The sequence below is a fragment of the Dothidotthia symphoricarpi genome (assembly GCF_010015815.1).
Source record: "Dothidotthia symphoricarpi CBS 119687 unplaced genomic scaffold P153scaffold_6, whole genome shotgun sequence".
NCBI lineage: Eukaryota > Fungi > Ascomycota > Dothideomycetes > Pleosporales > Dothidotthiaceae > Dothidotthia > Dothidotthia symphoricarpi.
In genome coordinates, this window is record NW_022985013.1 from 319,875 (window position 1) to 339,974 (window position 20,100).

Consider the following 20,100-nt stretch of genomic DNA (forward strand, 5'->3'; position numbering starts at 1 on the left):
TTCGATGTGTCCTTTACTTCTACAGACCTTGAGCCCTTAGTGTTTCCATACTGCGGTAGAATGTGAGTGCCCATCACCCCTTCCTTCCTTCGGCATCTTGGCTAGTCACCTCCATCGGTGTCCCCTGCTGCGGATCTCACGATCTCACCTATCCATCTTGCTCCCCACCTTTTGATCCCGTCTTCTCTTTCCCGATCCTCTTAACCCTTATGCGTCATCCCGGGGAGGCGCGTCGGGATGCGGGCTATAACTAAGAACCCAACCGTTTCTCCCGTTCCTTTCTTCAACAACACACTCATTCGTCTTCCATCTTCTTGTTCACCCGTCTTCTTTCGCATTGCTGCTCTTCGGCTTTTGGATAGCTGTCGTTCGTTCTTGTTCGCTTTGCACTCCACCATCCATCAACTTTGAGGTATGTCGCTATCCCTACTCCTTAGCCATGTATCTGCATCCACAATTTTTCCACTTTGATTTACATCCCGTCTCGCAAATCTGTGTTGACAATGCCAGGATATTTGCACCCAACCATCTCACGTCTCGCTGCTTGCTCGAACTGTCCTCTCATTGGACCTCTAATACCAACGCCCAGTCACATGGACAGCTCGTTGTCTGCCTACTCGGTGGGCGGACCATCTACGATGTCTCTCGCATACAAGGTTGAAGAATTGCTCGCGCTTCGCGACTCGGTCTCGGAATCAGCTGTGTCGATAGACAAGTTCGCCGATGAGGACGTCATCAAAGGTCAGTGATCGATCACTTCACCTTTCATCCTTCACCATGCATGCCTCACCTCATCACTCCTGTTGTCCTTGGCACACCGTTTAAGTCTCTTTGGCTCGCTCACCCACCAAACATCGACATTTCTGCTACCTCACCGATCGAGCTCCCAACACATGCCTCTCCCGTCTCCTCCTCTTGACCTGTCAACATCAAGACTGACCATTTTGTTCACTTAGAACACGTTTTGCGCCCGTCCGTATCCGCCTCTGCGAACCTGATTCGCGTCTCGTCGAGCAGGAGTCTACGGCCACCCATCGCACCAGCCGCTGGAACTGCACCGCAGAAGAGACCGTCGCCTTCTCCCTCAATCAAGCGAGGAAAGGCCGAGAAGTTGCTCAAAGAACACGGCAGTCCACCGGGTATGCGAGTCACTGCAGGTGGGCGAATCGTTCCCAGCGACCTTACAACGTTGGGCACCTCGCGCTTCGGCGACGGAACCTACAGGCCGCAAGCACTACGCGTCGCTCCCGGCAACGTTATGTCGATGCAACCCCAACCAAACACCAACAGCACCGCTCGCATTGAGATCATGGGCGGCCAGCCTGTTGTCTTTGTCGGCGATCGCATGTTTGCGCTGCCGACTGTCAATCCGAGCACCTCTACCACGCCGCCAGGTGACACCACTGTCATGGATACGGTCGCCAAATCGATGCCAGACACAGCCACATTGTCTGTACCTGGTGACCTGCCTGGGATGCCGTTTTGCCCTCAGCGCTCCAACACGCACACACCGTTTGCAGGATTGGACTTGCCTACACTGAAGGCGCAACAGAACTTCAAGAGACAAGAACTTCGAACAGTCGAGCAAACCGAAGTACTACAAGCCAGCCACCAGAGCGAGGCGTGGCGAGCGGGAATGATCGAGAAGAAGAGATGTCTGATCGTTGAGCTTGATGGTCTCCGAAAGCAAATCACAACCTTCGAGAACAACGGCACTGCACCAATGCAGGCCAACACCTTCCAAGGGTCATTTGGCGCAGCCCCGGGCTCAGTGCCAATGCCATCGTTTGTACCGCAAGCACAGCCGCCCGTTGCACAGCCCATGTACGCTCTTTCCACGGCAAACCCGTACGCATCTATGATGATGTATCCACCACCGTTTGGCACCTTCCCCAGCTTTCCTGCTGTGGATTCAACCCCGTTTGTACCAGCCGCAACAGTTGCACCACATTCCCCTGGAGAAGCAAGCCGTCGCTCTCATGCTATCGAGATCAAGCCACCTCGCGAGAACGCAACGAAGCAAGGCACGTCCATTCTGAATCCAAAGAGCCCTACGTATGAGCCTTTCACCGACTCTGGACCTACCAACAGCGGCGATCCTCCTACGCCTTCGCCAGCAAAGCGATCACCCTGGCGTAACCAAGAGGCACTGCACTTGGATAAGCATGAGCGTCGAGCTCTGTCCCAGAAGCCTAGCCTGTCCAGCATCGATACACAAGACTTTTTCCCTATGAATACTCACGAGTACTCATCCACACGAGTCGCTCCAAGGGCCGATGACCTCAAGGAGGCCTCGAATGACAAGTCGGCCGTTCCGTCTACACCAGAGAAGAATTGGCCTGCTAGCCCATGGAATGAAGGCAACTCTGGCCGTTCAAGGAACAACGAGCCGGTATCGAAACTCACATCATGGCCGGAGGCTTTCGGCAAACAGCCACCTCACTCCTCCTTCCAACAAGGGCTCTCGAGTCAGCCTTCCAGCAGCATGCAGGAGCAGTCTGCCATCACAGGTGCTGATACGTCGAGTTCTATCTCGAGTGGCAACGTGCTCATTCAGACGAACTCGGACCAACATACTGGCACAGATGAGGACCATCCTTTCTCCAGCAAAGCCGTGAGGCACCTGCCTTCCACGTATCAGGAAGGATACCAGGCCGGCTACGATCACATCGGTATCCCTGATATTCCTGAGGTCCTCCAGGGCTACATTCAAGGCCTTCTTCATTTTCTGTCTGATGAAGCCAGGAGGATCCGCGAGGAGTCCGCTGTCCGTGATCAGTATTTGCGAGGTATTGACTCTCGCACTCCTTCGATTCGCGGCCTGGCAGCTGGTTCCACGCCCCACGACTCTGCCGTCAGTATGACCTTTGGTCGCAGCAAACCTCCAGGTGGGAGCCAGGAGAACGTTCACTCCGCAATGGGCAACATCACAAATCCTCATCGAGACTCAGCCTACAGCCTGCAAGAGAGTACCAGAAACAACACAGGCGCCTACACGCTCTGTAAAGAAGTTGTTCAAGACGTACGCCAGCGGAACGCTTCAAGCGCGAAGTATCTCAGCGCCGCCGGACTGTTCCCCGATAGACCCGCATCTGAACATCGACAGAGTTTTTTCCCAAACGCCGAACGAGAGACGGGCAAGAGGGTTCATGATAACTGTGTTCCGTCCCGCGCGGATACATTTGTTTCGAATGGGGTGTTTGGACGACATTTCTCTGGCAACCAGCTCAACAACCACACTAATGGCATCCCATTGCCCATGCAGCGGTTCTACCCGACACCAAATGAACTGGGCCCAACCAGATTTGGTAGAGACGCCATGCCTATGGGTCGCCAAGTTACTAACCACCGCGTGTCGGGACTGGATGGCGCAATGGACGATCTTGCAGGAATGGTCATGGACACGCATGTCGACGAAGCTCGCACTTCTATGGGCAGTCGTTTCATGGAAGCTCACACTCCGGCCGAGAGCGAAGAAGTCGGCGCGTCTTGCTTCAAGGTGTCCGGCGGGAAGGGCAAGCAGAAGGCTGTACATTCGCCTACGAAGGCAAGCGGAGCTGGCAGAGACAGCACGACATGCTCACCTGCCAATGCGCCGAGCTCGCCGAAGAAGTCTGGAGAACACTCACCGGCGAAAGCGAAACTCGAACAAGTGACAAACAAGTTCAGACGCGTCAAGAAGGACGATGTACGCACCATGTCACCCGAAGACAAGAAAGCCCGCTCACAGAAATGGCGAGAGCGATTCCAGAACATCAGGAGGACAGAGTTGGAGGAGATTGAGGAGTATCGCAAGACCGGCTCTCGAAACTGAACGGTCCTTTCGCTCTGATTAACGGTGTCTAGTGGAGCACGCGTTGGATGGAGACGACTACGACCATGTCATATCCTGGTATCCTTGTTTTCCCTTTCCTTCTTTTGGCAGATTGTTTCCGCGTCGTGTTTCCGAGGAGCACGCCTATTTGCTATACATATTCTGGACATTTTTCTCAACAGGCAGCGTTAGTATTTCCCAAGCGTGGCTTGTGGCGTTGGTCAATGGCAACATGGAAAACCCAGCGAAGAGTGTGAATATTTACGAGTCTGCGAACATTTTTCTTCCTTTCTTTTCCCTTGCTCGACATGGCTTTGGATGCAGAGGGCATGGCGGAGATGACTGAGGTGGTGCATGGTCATGGACGCGGATGGATGGAGATGTTCTTCCGGTTCAGTTTATGTCTGCGTTGCCTCGAGGCTTGGCCATGTCTTACACATTTTATATGACTAGCAGATGGACATGTTCAACTCTTGTATATCAGTAATCTGATGCATTCGACTTGCGATTGACGCGTCTCTTGAATTGTCTTCTGTGAATGTGGAGTGAGGCGGTGGTGCACGGTCTGGCCAAATGGGAAAGGTTCTAGAACAGGTTGGCGTCAAACGGCAGTGGTTGGTGAATTGTCAGGCGGTGGTGGTGATGGATGACGAACAGCACATGGACAGGCAAACATGGTCTTCAGGGTGGTTCTGTGCACTCAGGACAGCTATACCGTAACCGTGAGGCTGAGTGTCGATATCTATTTCAAAGCAGGCTGGCAGTGCAGCTTAGGCACCGGGTGTGCAGCGGCAGTGATGTCCGGGTGGTGTGCTTACCAATCTCGAGCGGATGTCATGCTGGAGAGCACGGAAGGGGCCGTCGATGATTCGCCGTTGCGTTTCTGGCTAGGTCGCGGCCGTGACATGACATGGGCTGGTGCTCGGCGACGACTTCTCCTCATCCCTCAGCCGACCAGGACAGCAGAAGAGACGAGCCGAGACGTGACTTGACTTGACGAGAGGCATTGTAGCAGCATCAGCATCAAGTGTGGCGTCTGCCTTCCTCTAGTCGACCCTGTCCCGTGACGGCGCCATTCTTTCCCACCCCAGTACCAGACATTGACTTGACGGCTGGTGCGGTCATGGCTCACTGAGGCACCGTCTACATCCAACCTACAGCATATCGCAGGACGCAGCCCCCAGCTCTCCCACCCGCCACACAACCACCATGTCGGACAAGCGCACCTTCTCGGGCGTGTCGCTGTCGACGAACAAGCCCGTCAACGGGTCCAACAGCCAGGTGTCGCAGCGCATCAAGAACTTCTTCCGCATCAACAGCAGTGGCGAGACCCGCAAGCACTCGGACGAGGGCAATGGCGCTGCCTCGACGTCCAAGACGGAGAAGTCGGGCTTCCGCCAGTCGCGCTTCATTCCGCACATGTCGCGCAACCGCTCGCACACGGTCGCCAGCGAGGGCAACCACCTCGACGACGCCGTCTCGCCCACGGCCCACGCCAACCCCTACTTTGCCCACCAGGGCCCCCCCGAGCTGCGCCACCACAACGAAGGCAGCGTGCCACCCTCGCCGCCCGACACCCCGGCCATCCCGACCATCCACACCGAGGCTGCCAGCGGCGCCAACGACCAGGCCACGGCCGCCGGAAAGGAGGAGCTGGCACGCAAGCTGCGACGCGTAGCCTCGGCACCCAATGCCCAGGGCCTTTTCTCGTCGGGCAAGTCTGCTGAGCGACCCCAGACGGCAGAGCTTGGCAAGCAGCCGCTGCTGCACAATTCCAATGCCTCGACGCTGAGCATGGTCGAGACGCTGCAGCCCGACCAGACGCACCTCGCGCCCGTCGACACCCTCAAGCCCATCCCGTCTCCAGGCGCGATCCGCAATTCGGTCGCGTTCCGGAGAACATACAGCTCCAACTCGATCAAGGTCCGCAACGTCGAGGTGGGCCCGGGCAGCTTCGACAAGATCAAGCTGATCGGGAAGGGCGACGTCGGCAAGGTCTACCTGGTGCGAGAGAAGAAGTCGAGTCGGCTGTACGCCATGAAGGGTACGGTTGTTCATTGTCCCCCTCCCAACTGCGCTAACAGCTTCCAGTCCTGAGCAAGAAAGAAATGATCAAGCGCAACAAGATCAAGCGCGCCTTGGCCGAACAGGAAATCCTCGCGACCAGCAACCACCCCTTTATTGTTACTCTCTACCACTCGTTTCAATCCGAAGACCACCTCTACCTCTGCATGGAGTACTGCAGCGGCGGCGAGTTCTTCCGAGCGCTGCAGACGCGACCCAACAAGTGCGTAGACGAGGATGCTGCGCGTTTCTACGCCGCCGAGGTGACGGCTGCGTTGGAGTACCTGCATCTCATGGGCTTCATCTACCGAGATCTGAAGCCAGAAAGTACGTCAAACCCTCCCTCGACTAATTTAAATGCTAATCTCCATAGACATCCTGCTGCATCAGTCTGGCCACATTATGCTGTCAGACTTCGACTTGTCCAAGCAGTCAGACCCCGGGGGTCGCCCGACCATGATCCTGAGCGGTCGAAGCGGCACGTCGTCGAGCAACCTGCCCATAATCGACACCAAAACCTGTATAGCAAACTTCCGGACGAACTCGTTTGTGGGCACAGAAGAGTACATTGCGCCAGAGGTCATCAAGGGCTGCGGGCATACCAGTGCGGTTGATTGGTGGACGCTGGGCATCTTGGTCTACGAGATGCTCTTCGGAACGACGCCTTTCAAGGGCAAAAATCGTAATGCGACTTTTGCCAACATCCTCCGAGACGAGGTGCCGTTCCCGGAGGGGTCTGGTTCGCCAGCCGTGTCCAAGTAAGTCGACTCACAAAGTTTTCAGATCAGACATTAACATTTTGTAGCCTCTGCAAGGGATTGATCCGCAAGCTCCTCATCAAGGACGAAACTCGACGACTTGGCTCCCGCGCCGGTGCCTCGGACATCAAGACGGCACCCTTCTTCCGCACCACGCAATGGGCACTGCTGCGTCACATGAAGCCTCCCATCGTCCCGCACCAGGGCCAAGGCGTCGAAACGCCCAACTTCCGCAACGTCAAGGAAAGCCACAGCGTAGACATTGGCGCCGCGAGGAACAAAGGCGTTCCCCTCGACTCTGGGCTCGCCACACCCATGGGCGAGATCGCAGACCCCTTTGAAGAGTTCAACAGCGTCACACTGCACCACGACGGCGATGACCATCACCACCAGGAATCAGACCAGCAATATCTCGAGCTGCAGGAGACTAACTCCAGGCGATGATATGGGGTCGTGAACTTGGCATTTCCCCATACTGATACAGGTGGTGGGTTTTGTCCCCGAAAATCATGCTCTCCTCACTCGGCGTGTTTGTACCATTTCAGGCGTTCAAGATGACATTGGGCCCCTGCTTCACTCCTTTGGCAGGGTGGTTTACTTTTACTCGGCTATACATGTAGCTCTATGGCAGCGGCGTTTACGGGGGAATCTTGTAGTCTTTCTTCTCTTTCTGCTCTTTTCTTTTTCGCGCTCTCTGGTTTCTCTGCGGTAATGAGGCCACTTGTACAGAATCTTGGGCGTTTTGCAAGGGTTATTATTGTGCTGGGTGCATTCTTTTGCGTGGAAAATATATTTATAGCCTGGTAGGTGGGAGGACGTTGGGGCGTAGGAATAGTAGTAGTAGAGTAAGAGTGGTGGTGGTAGTAGTGCAAGTGACAGTATCTTGATCCCATTTCTCCGTTTACTTTTACGTTGCTCTGCTTTGCTCTGGCCGATACTTTTTGATATGTCTATGCTGCGAGCGCACGGACGCACACGTCAAGTCAAGTCAAGTTCCCGTCGCGTCTCCCCCGCGCCGACCGATTCGCAGACAGCCATTCACCTCGCAGCACCCTCATTCCACACTCCCAGACTTGCCAACTCGCATACCGAAATACACCAACCTCCTCCCCATAATCGACATCGAATATCGAATATCCACCATCCCGTATCACCAAAACAGCAGCACAATGTCCACACCCCCGCAAGACCCCTACTTCAGCACCTCCCAAGACAACAACAACACAGCAGGAGCAGACAGCGACGCCCTGTCACCGCTCGAGCAAGAAGTTTTGGATGAATATGCACGCTTGCTGGGGAATCTGAATACCGTATATCTCCCCACCCTATATCAATCCTACCCATACAGCCATCATCCCCACACTAACACATCCATGTACGACTAGATGTCAACACTCCTCTCCTCCCTCTCCGACGCACCCAGTGCCGCGATACTAGATGGACTGCGCGGGCTGGAGCGCAAGACGAGTCTTGTGTTTACGCTGCTTAAGGCGAGCGTGTATAGTATTGTTTTGAATCAGCAGATACGGGAGCCGGGGGAAGAGGGGGAGGAGGAGGAGGAGGATTGAACTGTCACAGGAGGGGAGATTGGCAGATGTGGAGGATGAAGTAAGTAAGGTGTGCAGACAGGTTACGATGAGAAACATGATACCCCTTCCCTTTCCCTTGTAAATTTCCTATCGAGAAAACGGGTGGCAGAGCATGTATGTGGTAGACACTGGTGGTGGATGGATGGATGTACAATGCTACATCTACAATGCCGATGCTTTATGGATCGGCCAATGCACTCGATAGGATATGCTATGATATGATATGATACAAGAGTTTTTATCATACAAATACAAGCTATGCTAATGCACACTCCCACCATAATACACCTTCCTTACATCAACCAGCTTCTTCCCGCGCGCGCGCGCAATCTCATCGGGCAGCTTCTGCGTCGTGAGCGCCTCCCACGTCGCCTTGATGACGTTCATTTTGTTGCGCGAGCGGGGGGTGCGGGCAGCGAGGTCCTGGATGCCTGCGGCGCGGGCGAGTTCGAAGATGAGGTGTTGGACGCGGAGACCGAAGCCTAGGTAATATAATTAGCGTGTGGGGAAGATTGTAGTGGCATGGAGGATTCATACCAGGCGGGCGGGCATACAGCTGCACCTTTGTCGCGCCGACCTTCATCTCCAGGTCGCCGAAGGTGGTCCTGTTCTCGTAGCGGGGCACGGGCCGCATGTTCCTGATGGCCGACATGATGCTCTGCTTGCGCCCTTCGTCGGGCTCGACTGACTTGCCTTCCCCCACGCCGAGCAGGCCGTCCTGGTTGCCCGCAATGGTCAGGTAGTACAAGCTCCTGATCTTGCCCATGCGGGTCTGGTTTGTGACGCCGTGGACGACGAGCGTCTTTGTGCGAATGTTGCGCAGCTTGGCCTTGTCCCAGCCCATGTACAGCAGGAGGCGCTTCTGGCGGGGGTCCTCCTCCTCTTCCGTCGACAGGCGGCGTGTCTGGCGCACCATGCGGTTTTCCAGGCGCGGGAGGTCGGGCATGACGGCCGAGTGGCGCGGGTCGGCCAGGGCGTCGAGGGCGGCGGGGTTCGTCGACGTGTATGTGGCGCGGGGGTCCAGCGCGGCCTGGGTGAGGGCCGCCTCCATGGCGTCCTGCAGCCGCTGCTCCTCGGCGGGGTCCAATTGGCCCTCGGGCACGCCGTCGGGGTACATCTTGGCCAGGTTCTCCGTGGCGATGCGCGACATGGCCTCGTCGCGCTCCACGTCGTTTGCGAGCCGGAACGACTTCTTGCCCACAATGTCGTCGGGGCCCAGGCGCTCGCGGTGGTCCGTCACGGGGTCGACCTCGGCGAGGTCGTCCTCGTAGTTCAGCCGCCACGGGTCGGTGCGGCGCTGGCCCTGCGAGTAGACATCGCGCGGGTCGATTGCCGACTCGGCGGCCTTGATGGCGGCGATCTGCGAGGGCGTGTATTTTTTGGCGAGCAGGCTGGTCTCGTCCGTGTCGTACTTGGGGTACTCTGCCTCGGCGGCCTGGTTGAGCAGCGCCAGGTCATCGGCCTTGATCGAGGGGTAGTGCGGTCTCCGTTTGCGGGCGGGTCGCGGCGTCGACGAGTGGAAGGAGCGCACTGGACATGGCTTCGGGAGTGAGCTCGTCGTGGCCTTGGCGAAGAGACATCTGGCGGGGCGGCAGACGCTCATGATGCTCGGGACCCTGCGAGCAAGAGCCGGCTGAGCGTGTACGGGCGAATTGGGCGGCCAGACGTGGTGCTGCACCCGCTGCCAGAGTGAAGTTCGAACCGCAAAATCGACCTGACTAAGCCGCTAGCCAATCGCCGCCTTGCTCTTCACAGTGACTAACTAAACTTTTCTTTCCCTGGCATGCTCTCTCGAACTTTTTCTCGACCGTTGCGGACGCTGTTGACCGGTGGTAGATCATTCCCCATAGCACGCTGCAGCATGGCTTCCTCGGCGGACAATGTGGCGCCCATCGAGAGCAATGGCGCAAAGAGATTCGCAGAAACACCATTGAGGAGCGAGGAAGAATCACGGGGAAGCTACAGGTTCAAAAATAAGAGGATGAAGAACGGTCATGCCGAGAATAGCACCATCTTGAAGACCAACGGGAGCAACGACGAGATTCTGCTGGGGGATGTCACGGCGCTCATTCAGAAGCTCAATTTGGAAAGAGAAGGAAAAGAGGTGACAAGCGAACTCCCCGAGAAGCTTTCTGAGATCGAAGTCACAATCAAAGAGATCTCTTCGACTGGCGACGGCATTGGGTTCCAGGAGGGCTCGGACTCGGACCAAGTTTATGTCATCCCATTCACAGCACCAGGAGACACAGTGACGGCCAAGATCTTCAAACATTTCGAAAAGGAAAAGTACTCCATGGCCGACTTTGTCAAAGTCGTCAAGTCCTCACCACACCGCGACGAGTCCCTAGTCAAGTGCCCCTACTTCTCCACCTGCTCAGGATGTCAGTTCCAGATGCTGCCCTACGAGTTCCAGCTGCAACACAAAAAGTCCATAGTGGAGAAAGCCTACAAGAACTTCTCCAACCTCCCCCCGGAGCTCATCCCCGCAATCGGCGACACCATCGGTTCCCCCCTACAATACGGATACCGCACAAAACTCACCCCCCACTTCGACGGCCCCCCAGACGCCAGGAGAAGCGACGGCCGCCACGGCATCAGACGCTCCCACAAGGAGGTGCCAGCAATCGGCTTCATGAAAAAAGGCACGCGCATCACCATGGACATCGAAGACTGCCCCATCGGCACGGCCGCAATCCGCGCAGGCAACAAACGCGAGCGGGCCCGCGTGGCCGCCGAGCTCCCAAAGTACCACAAAGGCGCCACCCTCCTCCTCCGCGAAACAACCCAACGCATCCCCAAAGCAGACTACACGCCCTCCTCCGACGCAAACGACGCAGACGCCATCATAGAAGACCACAACACGCACATCCACCGCAAAACCTGCGTCACAAACCCAAACGACAAAACAACAGAATACATCGACGACTTCGCATTCGTAAACCCCGCCGGCTCCTTCTTCCAGAACAACAACTCCATCCTCCCCGTCTTCACAGCATACATCCGCTCGCACATCGTCCCCGCCAACACCCCGGGACATAAAATCACACACCTAATAGACGCCTACTCAGGCAGCGGCCTCTTCACAATAACCCTCTCCTCGCTCTTCAAATCGTCGCTGGGAATAGACATATCATCCTCCTCCATCGCCTCGGCCACTACAAACGCAGCTCTAAACAACCTATCACCATCTTCAACCCGTTTCCTCGCCGCAGACGCATCTCACCTCTTCGCGGCCATTGAGTCCCCCGCCGCAGAGACGGTCGTTATGCTCGACCCGCCCCGCAAAGGGTGCGATGAGTCGTTCCTGAAGCAACTCGTGCAGTACGGGCCCGCGAGAGTGGTGTATGTGAGCTGCAATGTGCATACGCAGGCAAGGGATATTGGGGTGTTGGTTGGCGGGATGGCGGGCGTGGACGGGGGGTGTGGGGTGGGTGAGGGGTGCTATGAGATTGAGAGTGTGTGTGGGTTTGATTTTTTTCCGCAGACGGGGCATGTGGAGGGGGTTGCTGTGTTGAGGCGGAAGGAGGGTTCAGTCGGCGAGGTGGAGAAGGAGGGGGCTTGATCTTTGTTTTGGGTTGGGATTGGCTATGTGTGATTAGGGGGGCATGTATATGTGGTAAGGTATATGAAGTATATGATCAAGTGTCGACTCATGGCATGCAGAGAATTCGTGTTGTGAATGCATCATCATCTGGATAGATTGTGTGTAATGACCACATTCACGCTCAACAGCAGTCTCCCAACATCTCCACTTATCGCTCACACGCCTCACCAAATTGTGCTTACGTGCTGCCCGGCCCTCCCAGCAGTGCGAACCTCCGGACAATGCTGGGGCCAATCTCATCGTACTCTGCTTTCGTGTGGCAGTAACTTTTGAACTCGGGCGTCTGGCCGAGCAAACTGCCTCCAAACCACGGGCCGTGTCTTTGCCTCTTGTGCGAGATGACCTGAACGTCCAAACCACCACTCTTCGCGCCTCCGCTCTTAGCTTCTGACGCCTTGATCCTCGCATCCACCAGGTGTCGGATGTCGCGCTGCAAGCGTCGTCCAAAGTCCTTGTATAGCGTAGAACCTCCCGAGAGCACAATGTTCTTGTACAGTCCTCTACGCACGTCGATGGGGGACGTCTGGATAACGGTGTCGACGATGGTGGGAAGCGGGGTCAGGAAATCCGAAGAATAAATCTCGGGGTTGAAAAAGATCTCAGGTGCCAAAAATCGCTCATATCCGACGTCGACCGTTGCCGACTTGCCGTTCGGGTGGTTGACCGTGTACTTCTTGAATCGATCCTCGGGCTCGCGGTCGAAGCGTGCAAACTCCTTGACAATATCGGGGCACACATAACAGAACTCTTCTTTGATGCGCTCTGCAGTCTGAAGAGACGAGTCGGGCTCGCCGCGCTCTCGCAGGAGGGATTGTACAAAGTTGGTGATGTCGCGACCTGCAATGGGCACGCTCTTGATCGACGAGCCAATGACGTAGCCCTCGGCGACGGGAATAACGTGTGTGACACCTGCTCCGGAGTCGATGACGGTACCGGTGAGCGATCGGTCCTGGACCTTGGAGCTTGTCCATGAGGCAGCCAGGGCAAGAACAGCTTGTACGGCGATGTACAGACCGGCAACGTTGAAGGACTCGAACATGATCTCGGCGGTAGCTTCACGGTTTTCCGGAGGGTTCAGTGGCTGGTCTCGGGTTAGAAATGACAATGTGAATAGAGAAAGCCGCGTAGCTTACAGGCTCGGTGAGGAGGAAGTGGTGGTCCTCCGGCTCCACCCTCAAGTACTTGAAGATCGAGTTGGACCAAAAACGTTCCATAAGGTCCTACCTAATATCAGCGCCCATCGTCGTCATTTGTGCACTGCTCGTACCCAGTTGTCTATCTGGCCATGTCGAATTGGGTAGTTGATGCCGTATCCCGCACCTGCGGCTGCGGAGAGGGCCTCGTCACCGATGAAGTAGTCCAAGTCTTCCGTGCCTCGCTTCCCAGAGAGATGTCCACCAGGCCCTGCACCGCCCGTCAAATACGTGGGCTTGTTCGCGACTGCTGGCCGTCCAGAGCCTGAGCCGCCGCTACCGCCTGTTGGGCCTTTGGTGGCTATGGCAGTGGGGAAAACGAAGGAGGGGGAGTCGTTGCCGGCGAATCCTGGGGTCGACTGTCAGTACGAGCCGGCCAAGATACCGTGAGCGGGATGCATACCGAGCTTCGAATATCCCGTACCGCTGGAGGCTAACGTCAGTACTCGGTCGTAGCGTAGACGCCCGCGGGCAGCTGGGAGCTTACTTGTCCATGACAACGGCGGGGGTTTGAGACGCCATATTTGCGGTTGCTCACGGAGCAATTAGACACGGTTGTCGGTTTGGGAGTACCTGCTTGCACAGGGCGTCGACGTGGATGTGTCTTCGTCAGAGTAGTGGGATGGCACAGGTTGGCAGTGGGTGTCGCGAATCAGGCACAGCTCCGCCCGCTGATGGCGCCAAGAGCGGAGAATGTAGTGCAGATGCAAACACACAAACACGCTCGCTCCTTCTTCTTTAGACTGAGATGCCTGCTACATCTAAGCAATTGATACGTGATACGCCACCGCATCGTCTGAGCAACTCCAGAGGAAGGAGAAATTGCCATTTCGATCCTTGGCTCACCGTACATGCCTCTCTCACTCACTGACACAACCCTACAGCGCCGTCCCACTCGCATTGCTCTCACACAGCTCTAGGAACCCCGGGGTTGACTGCATCGTCGCTGAGGCGTTTCTCATTCACTTTCCATTCTTCAGCTTCCTTCTCTGACCTATCTCAATTTTACTTATTCCTCACCTCTCTTCTCGCAATTCCGCTTCAACCTATTAAATCACTAATGATCGCTTGACCGCCGTCTCAGACCGGATTTCTTATTATCTCCCGCTTGCAGACCGTAGATACCGCGGGAAGGTCTACTTCCTGAGCCAGACCGACCGTTCCATCACTCGCCTGCTCGACTTTCGACCATCTACAAACACCTAACTCTAACTCCTGTCACGATCGGAGACCCTCACAAAGCGGTGGCCAGTGCAGCCCTGGATAAACTAAGTCCGCGATTTCGCGACTTCCGTCGACGCGTGTCCGCCCCTAAGAACATGTCTGCCCCTACCCGTCATCATGCGACCATTGACGGAGCACTTCCAGCGGAACAGCACACACGCAAGGCAACGCGTAGTCCGCCCAATGACGATGTGTGCTGTATATACGTTCATGCGGGTGCCGGATACCACAGTCATCAGAATGAGAGGATCCATCTTGAAGCATGTAATGAGCAAGTGCATTCATTGTTCAAGTCATGCAAGACATGAATCACTGACTTCACTTTAGTGCCGCGCAAATCGCCATGTTGATCTTGAGAAACGGTGGATCTGCGATGGAGGCTGTCGAGGTCGCCATCAAAACACTCGAAGATCGAGAGATCACCAACGCAGGCTACGGAAGCAACTTGGCTATGGACGGCGTAGTGGAATGTGATGCCTCTATCGTGGATCATTTTGGTCGCAGTGGAGCTGTCGGTGCTGTAGCCCGTACGTTGCTTGCAACCCTACTCTGAGACATCTACTCACCAATATGGCCAGAGATCAAGAACCCCATCTCCCTTGCCCGGCTAGTCTACGAGCACACGATGCATTCGCTAACCCTTCGCCGCGTCCCACCCAATCTCTTGGTTGCTCAGGGTGCCACCGAATTCGCGGTCGAGATGGGCATGCCTGTTCTACCTCATGATGCGCTGATATCGCCAGCCGCGAAAGAGCGCTGGGTTCGATGGCGTTCCGACCTGAAGTCTGCTGAACGCAAGGCCAGGAAGGCTGGGAATCACCCGTCGTGCTGGAGAATACGAACCGACATTGCACCAGACGAAGAGCAGATCAGAAAGAGGATGCGAGAACAACATACACAAAACTTGCTCGGAAGTTACCCTGCTCGGTTTCAGTCGCCCTCGCCTGTTCCTTCCGACGAGATGGTGTACTACCCTACTGAGGAAGTCTCGCCTGATGTCTCCAACCCTTCGTTGACCCAATCTGAGAATTCGTCGGGCTCCTGGCCCGCTGAGGAGCAGAGTGTCATGTCTGGTATATCTGCTCAGTCTCAAGTACCTGGCGAAGTCCAATCTAATACGGTTGCGGAATCTTCTCGCAACGCTTTTATCAACAGCACTCAGAAGGTACCCACACTGAGTCAGTATAGGGGTCCATCTCATATTCTGGAAAATCCTAACATGGGCGACGGCTCTGGGGAGGAATCCGACTCGACCTCTAGCGTGAAAACCGTGACAGCGTTTTCAGCGTATGCCTCAACAGCTGTTGCCGTCAACACTCCATTACCAGACACACCCGTGCAGAAACACATCGAGTCACCATCGCCTGGCGTTTGCACTCCCTTGAGCCATGTCAAGGAAACAGCTCCGCTTCCGCCTACTCCAGCCGGCCCGCAACCGTTAGAGCCTGAAAAGCCAGATCATATCACTGACACGGTTGGCGCGATTGCCGTGGATAGCTGGGGTAGAATTGCTTGTGGTGCCTCTTCCGGTGGCATTGGAATGAAATATCGAGGACGTGTCGGCCCGGCGGCTCTCGTTGGCGTCGGTGCTGCTGTCATCCCTGTCGACCCTGATGATCCTGAGCAAACAAGTGTGGCAACAGTTACGAGCGGGACTGGCGAGCATATGGCAACGACGATGGCTGCTACAGTCTGCGCTGAACGACTTTTCCAGAGTGTCAGAAAGAACAGAGGAGGAGAGTACGTCGAGGTGACAGAGGACGAAGCTCTCAGAGCCATGATTGAGAATGAGTTCATGGGTAAGTTTGTCTACATCTTATCAAGACCAATCTTAACTTGGATCACAGGACATCCCAGCGTCAAGAACAGCAACTCCGCCGGCGCCATTGGTATCCTGGGCGTCAAGAAGATGTACGGAGGTATACTGATCTACTACGGACACAATACCGACTCCTTCGCCCTGGCATCCATGTCCTCGAACGAAGACAGGCCCGTCTGCACCATGTCACGTAGCAACGGCAACGGGCAGATCGCGCAGGGTGGTCGCATGGTGCCAACTTCGCGACGCAAGAAGTCGAAGCCTACACCTCGCCAGCAGTACGTTGGGTGATTGACGTAAAGACTTTCTCCTTGACCGACATCATTGAAGTCACCTTTCGCAGGGCTGATCCTCTCGTGTTGTTCAACCTTGCAGGTGTCTTCACCACTACCTATATCCTACTACCGCCCTCTTGCCGTCGCCACGGTTTCATTACTCGATCTCGACTGCGACAACAGTACATGTTTCTTTTTGGTGTTTTTATCTGCATGAAGAGCATCTAGCGGCTGTTTTATACCCATTCTGGCGGTTAGAGTCCTTCCTTTATCTATTCTTGGTAAGCATGCGGGTAACGAGTGATATGACTTCACGGCACTGCACAAGCAACGAACACTCATACTCGCAGTCGAGAGTGTGTTGTGTGCAGCACAGAGAGGAGCATAGAACTGGTCGAGTAAGAGCGTTAGTGGCAACACATATCAAAAGTCTTGAAACTGGTTTTGTGAAGAACGATTGACATGTATTTTCGCGTGAGAAGAAGCCTCCCCTCACCGCCCATCGTATCCTGTATCACCCTTCTTCTTCTCCTCTCCGCCTGCCTTATTACCAGCCACAGCCAGTGTCTGCGCAAAAGTCTGCGTAATAGCAATAAAGTCCGTCGCGATACTAATCATATCAAACCCCCTCTCAGCATACATCCTCGCCTGCTCCCCACTCGTGCAATAAATACCCACCTTCTTCCCCTCGGCATGCGCCGCCTCTTTAATCGCCTCAATCGCATCCTTAAGCTCCTGATGCATCTCGCCCAACACGGGGCGCCCGATATTATTCCCCAGATCAAACGGGCCGATGAGAAGGCAGTCGACGCCGGGAAGCGCGGCTATCTCGCGCACGGCGGCCAGGGCCGAGGCGGTTTCGATCTGCACGATTGTTATGAGGGAGGTGTTTGCGTTCAGGAGGTAGTGGGACATGGGCTGGTTGCCGAAGACTTGCGGCGCGAAGGGGGAGCCGAAACCTCGGGTTCCTTCGGGTGGGAACTTTGCGGAGTTGATGAGCTTTTGGGCGTCGGCCACGGTGTAGATTAGTGGGACTACGATGCCGTGGGCGCCGGTGTCGAGGGCGCCTGGGGAGAGGTGTTAGTTGGACAGGCTGGATTGGTGTGTATGGGGTGCTTACGTTTTACCATCCATGGCTCGTTGGCGGCTATGCGGATGATAGGGGAGACTCCCTCGCGGGCTATGGCTACGACTGCTTCGTGCATTTCGCCATCTTTGCGGTGTCAGTTGGTCGGGTCTGATATTGATGTGGCTGGATTCGTACCGTCGATGTTGCCGTGTTCACAGTCAATGCAGATCCAGTCGACTCCCGAACGAGCAATTGCACGGGAATGATTTGTTCCCGGGAGCATCTGTGTTTTTTGTCAGTGATGAGTGTGAGATGAGCGGATGTGACGTACCTGCCATCCTCCGAACGATGGGCCGCCCTTCTGGAACGCCTTGTATATTCTGTTTGCTTCTTGGAGGGAGTTCATGGTTCTGGTTCTGGGGATGACGGGGTGGATATGAAATGAATGGGCTGGGAAGGACTTGAAAGAAGTACGGAGAGATCTGACGGATTGCTTTGATACTGATAGTACATGTCTGGATGAGAGAAGCGTCATGTCAGCATGAGATGATGGGCGCCGTGTCAGCATGAGCCGAGTAGTTACGTACCCCTCTCCCGCACCCGATGCTTATGGAGGCTACCCCGCGCTAGATGAAGCTCTTATCATTCCGAGGCTTGAGACTTGAGACTAGGCAGTTTCATGGGGAAACTCTCGAAGAGACATTCTGCCGGATGTAGTGAGTGCGGAGGTGCAAGGATGAAGATGACCTTCATACATGTTTGTCGCGGAGGACCGTTTTGGATACGCATATCCTAAGATAAAAAGGTCTTGATCTACGACTGCTCTGCCTTGTCCATCAGACTCGTAACATCCTCTTCTTTGAATCGATGCATAAGCTTCAACGATGAAGTTGTCGTTTCCGAGGCCTCCGCCTTATCGATGTGGATCTGGTTACCCATTCAGGTACTCTGCCGGATAAATACACATATCAGTTACAGCTTACCACCGGCGTGTCGAACTCGTAGACTGCTTTCCAATCCTCCTGACCTGGATCCATGACGTTGATTTCCTTGTATTCCAGAGGTCTTTTTGCTTTTACATTCTGGACAACTGCTTTCGCCGAATCACACAGACCGCATGGACTCCGAGTGAAGAAAGTTATGCGGCACTCACGGAGGCGAGATGTAGCACGGAACATGGTGTTTATGCACAGCTAAGGTGAGTGTTTCTCGAAAGTACGATAATTGGATGCCAACGTCGAGAGTGTGGAGGAGCACCAGCCTTACAACCCCAAAGTGAGCTTAATTTTAGCCGACGCTAAGCCCTGGCCGATGACATCGTTCGAGAATGTTCGGTGCGTGCACAAACACAAACACAAACACAAGCAACGCGCAACAGTTCACCACGCCGCTCAATATCATATTCCCCAAACATGGCGAAAAAGTGCGTGCACAAGGGCTGCGGCAAGACATACGAAGACGAGAACGAGGAGTGCGTCTACCATTCCGGACCGCCAGTCTTCCATGAGGGGCAGAAAGGTGAGGGCGGGACAGGATGTTCTAACCCACGACACGTGAAGCTGACTGTTCAATACAGGCTGGAAATGCTGCAAACCCCGCGTCCTGACCTTTGACGAGTTCCTCGAAATCGAGCCCTGCACAAAGGGCACTCACACCGACGTCGACGACACACCGGCACCAGAACCTGCCCAGGCGCCTGAGGTCCCCAATGGCACACAAGTCAACCTTGGCTCGTTGGAGGAATCGCTGCCAACGCCCGCTCCTCGTCTTCCTACCGCACAGGCCGCCCCTCGTCCACCAGTCGCAGAAGCTCCGCCGCCAGAGTCAGAGGACGATGACCCAAGCCTCGCGCTCAAGGAAGGCATGACCTGCAGGAGGAAGGGCTGTGGTCAGACACACAATGGTGGAGATAGGGAAGGGGAGAAGTGTGTACATCACCCTGGCGCTCCAATCTTCCACGAAGGCAGCAAGGGATGGAGTTGCTGCAAGAGACGGGTGCTGGAGTTTGATCAGTTCATGAACATCGAAGGATGCAAGACAAAAGAGAGGCATCTCTTCGTGGGGAGTGGTAAGAAGGGCAAGGAGGGTGGAGAGGAAAAGTTGGAGACTGTGAGGTAAGGACGTTGCTTTCTACATCGAGTCGCATATGACTGACTGTTACGTAGACATGACTTCTACCAGACCGCCACTTCCGTGGTCGCCTCACTGTTCCTCAAGAAGATCGACAAGTCCACTGCAGTTGTCGACTTTCAACCTACCCAAGTAGATCTCGACCTACGGACAACAGACAACAAACGTTACCAGACCCAGCTTCCACTCTTCGCCAGCATCGATCCAAAGGAAAGCAAGTTCAGGATCTTGGGCACCAAGCTGGAGATGACGCTCGCAAAGGCAGACGGTACCAGCTGGCCAGTATTGAGGAGTGACGACAAGCTTACGGGTGAGATACTTCAGGTGGGACGAGCAGGAAGAGCGTGACCGGCATAGCGGGTCGTAGTGGATGAGACATGACCAAAACGTAGACACAGCGAATATCCCGACGAAGCAACGACAACATACCAATAAGATCAACTGCCAAAGTCCAACAACCTGCGTTATAATCACGTGCTTATAAATCATGACGTGAACCCCACTTCACTAACTCCATGTGCTCGCCATCTTGACCTGGGATTGCGATCCATACAACTATCA

At 55.2% G+C, this 20,100-nt stretch overlaps 11 protein-coding genes across 11 annotated transcripts; 7 read left to right on the top strand and 4 right to left on the bottom strand.

The window, feature by feature from the left end:
• Positions 1-8: 8 nt before the first annotated feature.
• Positions 9-1,069, top strand: P153DRAFT_364925 (uncharacterized protein). The gene has a single exon (XM_033667710.1). It carries the CDS (start codon positions 504-506, stop codon positions 747-749), a length of 246 nt encoding a protein of 81 aa, XP_033525715.1. The 5' UTR covers positions 9-503; the 3' UTR covers positions 750-1,069.
• A 257-nt stretch (positions 1,070-1,326) lies between these two features.
• P153DRAFT_364926 (uncharacterized protein) lies at positions 1,327-4,270 on the top strand. The gene has a single exon (XM_033667711.1). It carries the CDS (start codon positions 1,346-1,348, stop codon positions 3,812-3,814), a length of 2,469 nt encoding a protein of 822 aa, XP_033525716.1. The 5' UTR covers positions 1,327-1,345; the 3' UTR covers positions 3,815-4,270.
• A 488-nt stretch (positions 4,271-4,758) lies between these two features.
• On the top strand, positions 4,759-7,460 carry P153DRAFT_364928 (Pkinase-domain-containing protein). The gene is made up of 4 exons (XM_033667712.1): positions 4,759-5,858; positions 5,906-6,205; positions 6,252-6,636; positions 6,684-7,460. Exons 1-4 carry the CDS (start codon positions 5,024-5,026, stop codon positions 7,078-7,080), a joined length of 1,917 nt encoding a protein of 638 aa, XP_033525717.1. The 5' UTR covers positions 4,759-5,023; the 3' UTR covers positions 7,081-7,460.
• Positions 7,461-7,663: 203 nt separating this feature from the next.
• P153DRAFT_364929 (uncharacterized protein) lies at positions 7,664-8,488 on the top strand. Its single transcript, XM_033667713.1, has 2 exons — positions 7,664-7,946; positions 8,022-8,488. Exons 1-2 carry the CDS (start codon positions 7,806-7,808, stop codon positions 8,202-8,204), a joined length of 324 nt encoding a protein of 107 aa, XP_033525718.1. The 5' UTR covers positions 7,664-7,805; the 3' UTR covers positions 8,205-8,488.
• P153DRAFT_364931 (uncharacterized protein) lies at positions 8,389-10,013 on the bottom strand. The gene is made up of 2 exons (XM_033667714.1): positions 8,763-10,013; positions 8,389-8,707 (listed from the first exon to the last, which is right to left on the bottom strand). Exons 1-2 carry the CDS (start codon positions 9,826-9,828, stop codon positions 8,487-8,489), a joined length of 1,287 nt encoding a protein of 428 aa, XP_033525719.1. The 5' UTR covers positions 9,829-10,013; the 3' UTR covers positions 8,389-8,486.
• A 73-nt stretch (positions 10,014-10,086) lies between these two features.
• On the top strand, positions 10,087-11,787 carry P153DRAFT_335564 (uracil-5--methyltransferase; the record flags this gene model as incomplete). Its single annotated transcript, XM_033665661.1, has 1 exon — positions 10,087-11,787. The coding sequence occupies one exon, from the start codon at positions 10,087-10,089 to the stop codon at positions 11,785-11,787; it is 1,701 nt and encodes a 566-aa protein (XP_033525720.1).
• P153DRAFT_364932 (Actin/actin-like protein) lies at positions 11,783-13,560 on the bottom strand. The gene is made up of 5 exons (XM_033667715.1): positions 13,510-13,560; positions 13,426-13,448; positions 13,097-13,371; positions 12,963-13,049; positions 11,783-12,910 (listed from the first exon to the last, which is right to left on the bottom strand). Exons 1-5 carry the CDS (start codon positions 13,542-13,544, stop codon positions 12,008-12,010), a joined length of 1,323 nt encoding a protein of 440 aa, XP_033525721.1. The 5' UTR covers positions 13,545-13,560; the 3' UTR covers positions 11,783-12,007.
• Positions 13,561-14,341: 781 nt separating this feature from the next.
• On the top strand, positions 14,342-16,356 carry P153DRAFT_374243 (N-terminal nucleophile aminohydrolase; the record flags this gene model as incomplete). The annotated part of the gene is made up of 4 exons (XM_033669508.1): positions 14,342-14,517; positions 14,574-14,773; positions 14,825-16,045; positions 16,094-16,356. 4 exons carry the CDS (start codon positions 14,342-14,344, stop codon positions 16,354-16,356), a joined length of 1,860 nt encoding a protein of 619 aa, XP_033525722.1.
• Positions 16,357-16,832: 476 nt separating this feature from the next.
• On the bottom strand, positions 16,833-17,782 carry P153DRAFT_311656 (2,4-dihydroxyhept-2-ene-1,7-dioic acid aldolase-like protein; the record flags this gene model as incomplete). Its single annotated transcript, XM_033664810.1, has 3 exons — positions 17,605-17,782; positions 17,461-17,553; positions 16,833-17,407 (listed from the first exon to the last, which is right to left on the bottom strand). The coding sequence occupies exons 1-3, from the start codon at positions 17,690-17,692 to the stop codon at positions 16,833-16,835; spliced, it is 756 nt and encodes a 251-aa protein (XP_033525723.1). The 5' UTR covers positions 17,693-17,782.
• A 440-nt stretch (positions 17,783-18,222) lies between these two features.
• Positions 18,223-18,587, bottom strand: P153DRAFT_383448 (uncharacterized protein; the record flags this gene model as incomplete). Its single annotated transcript, XM_033670234.1, has 2 exons — positions 18,223-18,336; positions 18,393-18,587. The coding sequence occupies 2 exons, from the start codon at positions 18,585-18,587 to the stop codon at positions 18,223-18,225; spliced, it is 309 nt and encodes a 102-aa protein (XP_033525724.1).
• Positions 18,588-18,821: 234 nt separating this feature from the next.
• P153DRAFT_286583 (chord-domain-containing protein) lies at positions 18,822-19,887 on the top strand (the record flags this gene model as incomplete). The annotated part of the gene is made up of 3 exons (XM_033663476.1): positions 18,822-18,927; positions 18,986-19,523; positions 19,575-19,887. The coding sequence occupies 3 exons, from the start codon at positions 18,822-18,824 to the stop codon at positions 19,885-19,887; spliced, it is 957 nt and encodes a 318-aa protein (XP_033525725.1).
• Between the last annotated feature and the right edge of the window lie 213 nt (positions 19,888-20,100).